At 33.9% G+C, this 11,245-nt stretch overlaps 1 protein-coding gene across 1 annotated transcript; it reads right to left on the reverse strand.

The window, feature by feature from the left end:
- Positions 1–4,609: 4,609 nt before the first annotated feature.
- Positions 4,610–10,110, reverse strand: LOC111480531 (heat shock 70 kDa protein 16-like). The gene is made up of 10 exons (XM_023125629.1): positions 9,735–10,110; positions 7,945–9,270; positions 7,537–7,749; positions 7,243–7,338; positions 7,064–7,159; positions 6,382–6,582; positions 5,896–6,042; positions 5,672–5,800; positions 5,460–5,590; positions 4,610–5,107 (listed from the first exon to the last, which is right to left on the reverse strand). Exons 2-10 carry the CDS (start codon positions 9,112–9,114, stop codon positions 5,014–5,016), a joined length of 2,277 nt encoding a protein of 758 aa, XP_022981397.1. The 5' UTR covers positions 9,115–9,270; positions 9,735–10,110; the 3' UTR covers positions 4,610–5,013.
- Positions 10,111–11,245: the final 1,135 nt, after the last annotated feature.

Here is an 11,245-nt window from a genome sequence, read left to right on the forward strand (position 1 = left end):
TTAAAAATGTGGGGAAGATGAGTTTATATAGAGGAGAAAAGTGGCAAAATGTAGGATTGAATATTGACCATTGGATTGTGTTAGGAATAATGGAAGGTGGAGATTAAAAGTAATTAAGTAAGAAAATTTTCTAAATTCATTTATTTCAAAATTTTAATATAATAGTAATATAATATAATAATAATAAAAAGTTATGTGAGTAACGGTAAAATGTAATTCAAAATTTATTATAAATATAATAATATAATAATAATAAAAATGATGTGAGTAACTACCAAAATTTTAAAATATAATAATATAATAATATAATATAGTAATAATAAAATTCGATGTGAGTAACGGTTATATTCAAATTTATATTTGTAAAAATAATTTTATTTAGAAATGTAATAATAAGAAAAACTCCACCATGTGTTACTCTTCCAATATTATAAATGTCATACTTTGATATATTTTGATTTGTCCATCATTTTGATTTTGTTGCCACATCATCACGTCGGGTATGTTGTCTCGACTCTAATTTCTTCGTTTTAGCTCTGATTTGAGTAATTGAAAAGTTGTTGTAATCGTTATTCCCGACCTTATACTGTGGACAGTTCAAAAAACTGAAAATAGTTAATAATTAAAAGTAGGTTTGTTATCATCAAAACATCAATAATTAATTCATTGAAATTAATTAATGTGAGATCAAGGGCCAATAAGCCAACAATAATTACACTTTATAAGTTAATATTTTTTTGTTTAATTAATTTTTTTTTTTTACTCATATTAACATTATTATTTAAAATCAATCGAAATCGAAAAACTGTAGGACGAAGAAATGAAGAACGCTTGTAACATAAAAAAATTGGTGCATTTGTGTGGAGTTAAGTCACCCGAACTTCGATGCTCGAGTTAGAATTGAATTTAAGAAAAGCTAAGACAGTCGGAGGAAAAAAAAAACCATCAAGTAATAAGAATCATCATTTTATTGAGTTGAAAATTCCGCTAGAATTTTTTTGATTCTCTACTAAAAAATATATCCCTATAACTTATCTTTTCGGGAGATGGTTAGCTTTGCCTTGAGTAGCTCAACCTTAGCTCGGTTCAATCTCAACTTGGGTGGCTCTTTCTTGAGTTGGACAGCTCAGCATCCTCGCTTTGGAAGTTAAGATTCATAATTTAATTTTTAAAGTGTTATTTAACCAAAAATAATAATAATAATAACAATAAATAAATAAAAATGGGTAATTAGAATTTGATCTACTTATTTAGTAAATCTTTTTTTTAACATTTTCAAAGCAAAAATCCTTCTTATAATAAATAAATAAAAATAACAAACATTTAAAAATTTGAATATTAAAAAAAAAAAAAAAAAGCATCCCTCATAATTTTTAAAATTTTTACCCAAAACAAACCTGTGTGTTAAAAAGACTATTTTACCCCTACTCGATCTTTCTTAAATGTATGTAGTTATAGTAGGTTAGCTAGTTTTTTTTTTTTTTTTTTTTTTTGGCTTTTGTGTAAACTCACATGCACCATTAAATATGTGGTTAAATGTCTTTTTCCAATTTTTATTGTATTGGGGAGATATTGATAGAAATACCAAGTCTTTTGTTGGATGATGAAAGTCCCACATCGGCTAATTTAGAGAATGATTATGGGTTTATAAGTGAGGAATACTAACTCCATTGGTATGAGGCTTTTTGGGAAGTCCAAAGCAAAGTCATGAGAGCTTATGCTCAAAGTGGACAGTATCATATTATTATGGAGAGTCGTGTTCATCTAACAATAATATTAATTTTTTATTCAGTGTCATCGTAATAGTAAAATTTTCAGAAGGTCACCTAACATAAGAGAGTGAAACCCGCGTTAGTTAATTTAGTAGAAGATTATGGATTTATAAGTGAGTAATACGAGATGAGGCTCTTTTTTGGAGAAGCCCAAAACAAAGTCATGAGAGCTTATGTTCAAGGTAGACAATATCATACTATTGTCGAGACTCGTGATTCTAAACACAAAACTATTACAAAAGTGTATCTTGTTGATATAGGTAGTGACTTTTAAGTCTTTCTTAGCTATCTTATTATCATAATCGTTCTCGTTCAGATGTGATCTCAGTTCATTCATATACTCTTTTTTACTTGGATGTCACATAAAATCAGAAAAAATGAAAGATAAAAGGGAATATATCTATCAAACGCTTACAATAATCAAACATTCAAATTAAAACTATGAATTTAACTATTTTTCAAGTATTTCAACCTATTTGACTAAGTTGAAAATGGCCCTTCAAATTGGCTTGCCTTCTTTCTACTCTTCTTAAAAAGTCAACTCTATTAACCCAAAGATTCGAAAATGTTGATGCGAAATCTCATACATGAATTCAAATTTATGGTTCGTGTATACAGATGAAATCGTTTGTACCACATTTAAAAATATTCATATTTTTAAGGATATATTTTAAATATAATATTAATTATAAATTTTTTTGAATTTATTTGAAAATTTTAAGAATATTAACACTTTTAAAAGTGTAAATTATATTTTTTTTTTATTAAACTTAAGATATTATTGAAAATTTTATAAATATTTTTATTAATTTCACTTAAAATTTATGAATAAAATAATTATGTAATTTGGAGGCAAGCACGTGCGGAAGTCACGTGAGATTAACAGAAACCCGATTCCTTTTCAACCACACGTTCACACCTAACGGATATTTAAAAAATAAAATAAAATAAAATAAAATAAGAAAAATCCAAAATTATGTAAAGATTCTGCTTACTGAAATGTGTTCACACGGGAGATTCCATATTTACCCCTTTTCACATTGCTTTTAATATTATTACTTTTTTGCCTTTCGCCTTTTTTTATTATTTATTTATTTTGGATAAAAATGGAATTTGCTTTTGTTTGGCTGGCTCGGCTTATTTGGCTTGCTTGCTTCAGCTGGCTTCAGCTCCCATTGATTTATTGTTTATTTGAAGAATAAATTAATAAAAATACTAAAAAAATTTGTGCATTCTCTAAAAAAAAATAATAAAAAAAGGATCGGCTAATGGAAGCCGAGGCGTGGACGTGGCGCACATTAAAATGCAATAGGTATGATTAAAGAAGTGAGTGGGAGGACGCCACGTGTCAAGGGCATAGCTGCAGTCACTCACCGCCTTGACTCTTTAACCACTCACAATTGCTTTGATTTCTTCAACTTTAAAACCGGACAGTCCCTTTCCAGGTAAACCACTGCCACGTGTCCCACTTTCTTCATCCTACGTGGCACCCAATCCTCCACTACCCCTTTTATATATAACCCATCCACCTAATCCCCACACAATTATTACCCAAAATTCTCAAATTCAATTTCGCTCTCAAAAATCACAAATGGGCAACTGTCTGAGGCGGGACGGCGCGGCGGCGCGTTGGGCAGGCGAGGAGTGGGACTTTCTCGCGGCGGATGTGGAGGACGGCGAGAAAAGGCAGGGATCCACGGCGGCGTCCACGGAGGTGAAAATTAAGATCACGAAGAGGCAGTTGGAGGAGCTGTTGGGAAAGGTGGATGTTGAGGAGATGTCCGTACAGCAGGTTTTGGCTCAATTGATCAGTGCCGGCGAGTCTCACCACCGTTCGTGGCGCCCGGTGTTGCAGAGCATACGGGAAGTTGACTGATCGTCGCCGGCCGGTGGTGGCAGCGATTACGATTAGTTTCTGGTTCTTGTTTGTCGGCCGGAAATGGGGTGGGCGCCATTGGAGAGAAGGTTGGAGAAAGCTTAGGGAAATTGAATGTACATTTTGTATATTAATTATATAATATAGTTTTTAGAATATAATTATATTATATGGAGCATAGATTTCCACTTAAATTTTGTCTTTTTTTAATACAATAATTAGTGAAATGATTATTGTAATAATAAGGTGAAAGTTTTGATGTATTTATTATTAATTAATGAAGATTATAAAGTCCAGTTAAGTTTATCTAAATCTATTTTAATGTCAAATTTAAATATTCAACCAAAAGTCAAAATGTTAATTAATAATTGTTCTTATGATATATTTATCTATTTATACAAGTGACGATAACAATAAATTCGTCTTTAGGTGCATTTGTAATAGCCCAACTAACCAATATTGTCATTTTAGGGTTTTTCACTCAAAGGTAGGCGTCACCTCGTCATCACCCTGTAAGGAATACTCACTCTGTTATGTTCTTCTTTTCAACCGATATGGGACCCTCACCTCACAATCTACGCCTTGGGCTCAGCCATACCCTTATTGTTCCCCTCTCCAACCAGACTTCTGCACCCGGTAAGGAATACTCTGTTCTCCTCCTCAACCGATATGGGACCTCACCTCACAATCCACGCCTTGGGGCTCAGCCATACCCTTATCGTTCTCCTCTCCAACCAATATGGGATCTCACCTCCTTAAGGATCAACGTCCTCGCTACACACCACCCAATGTAATATTTCAAAACCACCGCTAGCAGATATTATTCTCTTTGAACTTTCTCTGTTGAACTAAAAAAATGAGACGTTCATGTTTCAATGCTCTCTACTACACAACTTATCTTTTTAATCTCGAGTTCGACACGAGTCCTTTCAACCTTGCGAACAAACGACCGTACACAAAAGAAGCTGAAATCCTGTTTTCCTCTGTGGTTCATGATCACCATAGAATGTGCATATAATAAGTTATGACAAAATCAAATCTCAAAGCAGACAAAGAATAGAAAGCTAACAATCTAAAAAGGGCTGCTGCCTTCAAAATGGTACCAAAATTGAGAGACAGCTCCCATTAGAATGATACAACAACAACACTCATGAAGGTTTCTAAGTGAATTTAATGACAAAAAAACATAAAAACATAAAAATCAAAGGCACCACTTGGATCTGTCATCACCTGCAGTTGCTCTACTCTTTGATCTCATCAGCTTCATTCTGACTTACAAACAGAGGCAAGAAATATGATCCACTTTTGTGAGGAGCACAATGATCATAATCTTTGATTCATCTTAAGAGAAAACAATGTTGTAATTTATGAATGATTATCAGAAGTGTGATGATTTGGTTCCTTGGAATCTCCTGAATGTGTCTGAGAAGGCATAGCTCCCAGGATCATCTGGCATGTCCTGAAATGGCAGTTTAAGCAAATGGTCGATGACACGAGTTAGAAGGGTATATCACCTTTTTGGTTCTAATCTAATACACAACAGTTCGGTTTGGTTCGGCATGACCAGAAGTTTATCGCCCAAATGACCATTCAAATTAGTTCACTTGCAATGTATATTTCCTTGAACTTTCAATTTTGTGTAAGATAAGTCCTTTAATCTTCAGTTGGGTCTAATAGATCTAATTCCTACTCTCACCAGATGTTTGAACCAAAGAAGAAAGTGTAGTACTACGAAAACAAGACTAGTTTAATCCTCCTGGAACTTTTAAGATTTCAATAAATCAAATGGAGAAGAGAGAGAAATGTCATACTTGTCGAAATCATGCTCCCGAGTTTTGATTTCACTCGACCATAGTAAAGGGTCAATGTTTTTGGGTAACAATTCTTGTTGTTGACTCTTCTCTGTTAGCCACTGCTCCACTCTATCGCACTCCCCAAGGATCTGGAGAAAAGTGAAGAGTTCATGAGAGAATTCAAACAAAACGAACGACGAGAAGTAACAGTAGAGGTCCTTAATCGTTACCAATGCTCGAACTTGAGGTGAAAGTGAATCCCCAGTGTTCCTATAGTCGGAAATACGCTTTAACAGATGCGTTTTAGCTTGTGCTCTAGCTTCTTCATCTTCGTATCGGTTCACTATAGGATCCACCAACTAACAATGGTAGAGTAGAGTAAGCAAGGAGAAAAGAACTTGAAAAGGCGAAAAAGTTAAATAACTTTGTATGATACAACAGAAATAGAAATAACCTTCTTAAGGTCATCTAACTTAGAAGAATAAGCACTCTCAGTCTCATCATCTCCATCCTCATATAGCCAATCCTCTGTTTGCTGGAGGGTTGAGGAGATGCCTTCTCGCTCTTCATCACTAGCGAAACTCCGATATGTGTTGACAAGCTATTCAAAAACCACGTGTGATCGTTATTTATATACTGTAATACCAATAAAACTCGAGTTGCAACATTAGATTTCTGTAAGATCAAACGTACGGTTCAACATAGAGCTCTACTTAAAGGGAAAGTCAGACGGATCCAAAATCACACAACAATATGAACTTTCATTGAAACTAATGATGCTTTCATGATCACACAATGACAATCAATAGTTTGATAAAAAACGAGGCGTGGCAGCAACTGAAATTCTTAAAACCCCAACGGAGTCGAAAGAATGTAACAATAGCATTATAAGATTGAGTTCCATGTTTAGTTCACAAATCCATTGAAATAGGATATTTACCTTATTTCTCATCTCATAGACGTACGACTCCAAAGCGTTTTTCTTATCTTTGGCTCGTTCCATATTTTTATCCTGTTGGGCCAGTTGGAGTTCTCTTTCTCGGGCTTCTGAGAGCTCAGCCTTAGTCATTCCACCATATATGTGTTCACTAACTGGTATCTCAATCCTCCTTGTGCTTTTACCTTTTCTTGTAACATCAGACTGGAAGAACACAATAAATTAATACATTTGAAGACTGTAGCCAAGTCCACCGTTAGTAGATATTGTCTTCTTTGGGCTCTCTTTCAGGCTTCCCCTCAAGGTTTTTAAAACGTGTCTGCTAGGAAGAGGTTTCCACACTCTTATGAAGGGTGTTTCGTTCTCCTTCCCAACCCGTGTGGGATCTCACAATCCACCCCCTCCTTTCGGGGTCCAGTGTCCTCGCTGGCACATGTCTGGTTTTGATACCGGATAGATTGTGATATCTCACATCGGTTGGGGAGGATAACGAAGCATTCTTTCCTCTTCCTAGCAAACGCATTTTAAAAACCTTGAGAGAAAGCCCGAAAGAAAAAACTAAAAAAGGACAATATTAGCTAGCAGTGTGATTGGGCTTGGGCTGTTACAATTAACTGCAAACATTGATACATATGAAGCTTTTGAGTGCTGATAAGGGGTTGCCTTCAATACAATCTAGCTTTACCTCGGAATGGGGAGAATCGGCGTGTTCGGTCTCCATTTTTTCTGTGTTTGAATGAGTAGCATCTCTCCTTTGTTCATCTACATTATCCTCTACGAACTAGAATCATAATTGATGTAAATACAGAGAAAAAAAACACTTAAATAGTTGGAAATCTGATGGAAAAAAGATATAATACTTACTGCAGCATATTCAACAATAACAATGCCGTTCATATTCAATTGGACTCTAACTTTAACCCTTCCATTCAAGTTGTTTGTACCTTGGACAGGACCAACCTGCATCTCAAATTACTCACATTTAAGAATCAATTCCAAACCGTAAAAAATAGAAACTAAAAACGGAGCAGAAACAGGTTACGACACCCTTTAAAGTAGGCTTACGAACACTCGGACCGTTCAAAAGCTTTCCAACTCCACAAGAACTACTACTTCAATAATATAAGATAAAAATAAGGAGCATAAAACTGAACATACTGTAAAACAACAAATTTTGGAAGATATGCCAGGGGGTAGTTCATTCAGATCAGTATAGACTGCTTCTAAATGGAATAAACCATTACGCTGCAACGACAGAACTTTAGTACTCGGAATGTGCTGCCCTTTGGGAAATAGTACATTATTTAAGCCCAAGCTAATTGGACCCGCATCCGATGAGAAGCCAATGGAGAAAGGGTATGAATCCTGAACCTGCATTCATCGTCGATACAGCATTAGCATTTGTGCGACTATAACCCCACAAAACGATAATATAGAGAAGAAGGAGATAAACAAAACACGCAATAGAAATCGATTAAATCATGTAATAGAAGAACACGAAAGACCACGTTTATAATTATGCCAGGCTGGCCAGTGCAAGCTATAAATCTCAGGCAAAGTACACACCTCATACTCTCTGACCCTGAAGACGGGGCTAAGCATCGCACACTGTAGAGCGCAACCACGAGCTACACATTCACTAGCATTAAGTTTGCGACTCGGTTCCTTTTTAAATACAGAGGTCAATAACCTAGTTATCGCAGGGACCCTCGACCCCGATCCAACAAGCTCAACAGAATGAATCTTTTCTACAGTTAATCCTGCATCAGCTAAGGCTTTGGTACAAGGAATACTAATCTTCTCCAATAACCCAGAAGCAAGCTTTTCAAATTCTTCTCTTTTGATAAATCCCTTAACGTCTTTCTCGTCCATAAGACATTCGATATTAAGAGGCGCCTCTAAATTTGCACTCAAAACTTTCTTCAGCTTCTCACAAGCTGCTCGTAATCTGGTAGAAGCCTTGACATTTGAATTTACATCTATATCATAGTTCTTCTTAAATTCTGCAACAAAGTGGCTGAATAAAACCTCATCAAAGTCTCTACCTCCTAAATCTCTATCATAGGTATGCGACATGATCCTCATATGTCCAGGCTCGAACGATACGATAGAGACCTGGGTATCACAATGACCAACATCAACAAATGCAACATATATTGGTGCTGCATTTGTGAAATCCGTTTTATAAATTCCATAGCTAAGTGCTGTTGCAGTACAGTCATGCATGAGCCTCAAGGGCTTTAAACCAGCAATAGCAGCAGCGTTCCAATATAAACGCCTCTGCAAATCCGTAAAATATGATGGAATACCAATCACACAATCTGAAAATGGTGCTCCCAAATTTTTCTCAGCTACATCTTTCAAATGTGCAAAGAGCATTGCCATGATCTGAACTGGAGTAAATGTATGAGTCTCCCCTAAATATTTCACGTTAACCAAAATGCTGCCGTCGAGGGCTTCAGATGTTATGAAAGGAAGCATTTTAAGATCCCTTTGAACATCTGGCTCACCGAAGTTAAGTCCAATCAATCTCTTTACCTGAGATATTGTGGACCTTGGGTTCATTGTTGCAGATGCAGCACCTGCAGACCCCAAAAACCGCTGTTTTTCCCCAAAACATATCACTGCAGGGGTTTCTCGTTGTGATTCCTCATTCAGCAGAACATCAATACCACGTTGCCTCGACACAGCAATAACACAATTCTCGTTTCCAATATCAAAGCCTACTACACTCATCTCTGCTGGACAGGTATATTAGCTTTCAAAAAGAACTGAAATAATAAACTCTCAATCCAATTATTTTCGGAAAAAAGTCGAGTTATCGACCAAATAACTGAATAATCACCAAGTTCTTCAAAAGAACGCTTCAGAAACCAATGATCACATAAATAACTGCATAAATATAAGATCAACCAATCAGTAAAGAAGCTTGAATTCAACTTGAACACAATTAAACTATCAAAGAAAGGAAAAAAAACGAAAATCCCAGGAAAAGATCCAGTTGATTATGGGATCAAATAACACAGTCGACGAACTCAAAGATCCAAGTTAGTGCTATCATCAAATAATCTCCAAATTGTCAATTTCAATGTAAAGGAGAAAGAAACAATTTAATTCTAAATAATTACAAATCCGTATCACATTGCCATGATATTGTTCCATACAAACAGCCCTAGCGAAGCTCAACAAAATTCTACGAAAAGGGTCGCCATTGAATTCCTAAATTGATGCAGCAAATGAACTTACATTGAGCGCCAAGAAAATCAGAATTCCAAACCGGCAATAAAAGAATTCACCTAATGGTCACTCAAAACTGATTACAAGAGAAACATTAGAACAAACCCATTAAGACCTACCTAAGGGCGGCCTCTCAGAAGCTCACAGCGGCCGGAAACACCACCGGCGACGGCAATCGGAGTCGGAAAACGGGTATGAGAGAGAGAGACACACACTTTTCTCGTAAATTAGAGAGAGGGAGTGAGAGGGAAAGGGGGAAATTCGAGGGTTCTGTTACGAATTCGATCGGCTGGGCGACAATTGTGGGAGAATTATATATGGATACAAAAGCTCGGGTTTGAGAATTCCTTGTCGCAGGGTCGCCGCACAGCAATTGTTTCTTTTTCCTGGAATTTGACTACGAATTTCTTCCGCCCAAAAACAAATTTCTCTTCAATTTACAGAAATCACTACACAAACGTTCCTATAACTCCAATGAATCAGAATAAATTTCTTAATTTAAACTTATGGAACTCATAGTCAATTTAAGAATTTAAAACATTAATCTCATTCTTTTAAATTCTAGTCGATCTCATTTTTTAATTTAAAATTTGTAAATTCAATTAAAAAATCTAAAAAAAATACTTCTAAATGAAAAAAAAAATATATATAATATTTTATTTAAAAGGTTTTAAAATTTTTTGTTTTTTTTTTGATCGTTTAAATATTTTTTTTCTCTCTCAAAAATATCTACAATTTTATAAAATAACATTAAAAAGTTTAAAAATGATTTATAATTTTTATTTATATATTAACCGTAATACTTTTTTGAATTAGAGAATATTGTTAGGATATTTTTTTATATATTTTTATTAATTACTTTTCTTATTTTTTTCTATTAATTGTTTTATTATTTTTTTCTTTTTCTTATTTATACTATTAATAATTTTTCTTCTATTAGAAAGAAAACATACGTATTTAATTTAATAATCTTTTTAATTTTTATTTAATTTCTCTTTTGATATTTTCGGAGTTTGTAATTTTGTTAACTATAGTTATCATATTTTTAATATGAAATAAATTGTTAAAATAAAAGGAAAAACATTACTATAAATAAAATATATTATATTTAGTTGTTTATTTATGATTATTATTATTTTAATTAAAAATTATATTTGTATATCATTTAACAATGTATTTTAATTAGTTAAAAATATGAAAGAGATAATAAGTAATTAAACTCATAGCGTTTTTAAATTTATTTATAATTAAACTAAAAATATAATGGTTAAGTTAGGGGTTTAAATACACCAAGATCCAATAGATAGGCGTGTACATGGGTTGGGTTGGGTTGATGGATTTTTTTTTTTTACCTAGTTTTCATGTTATTTACATTGGTAACCCAACCCAACTCAACTCGGAAATTTCGGGTTGGGTTCGGGTTCTTAAAAAAATTATTTTTTAAAAAAGTTTTATTTATCTACAATTTATAATTATTGAGATATAATCTTAGATAAAAGATAATTAAAAGTTCACAAACAAACCCAACTAATCTATAATTATTCACAAAAAAAAAAAAAAAAAAAAAAAAAAAAAAAAAAAAAAAAAAAAAAAAAAAAAAAAAAAAAAAAAAAAAAAAAAAAAAAAAAAA

Source organism: Cucurbita maxima, unplaced genomic scaffold, assembly GCF_002738345.1.
Source record: "Cucurbita maxima cultivar Rimu unplaced genomic scaffold, Cmax_1.0 Cma_Scf00006, whole genome shotgun sequence".
Classification (NCBI taxonomy): Eukaryota; Viridiplantae; Streptophyta; class Magnoliopsida; order Cucurbitales; family Cucurbitaceae; genus Cucurbita; species Cucurbita maxima.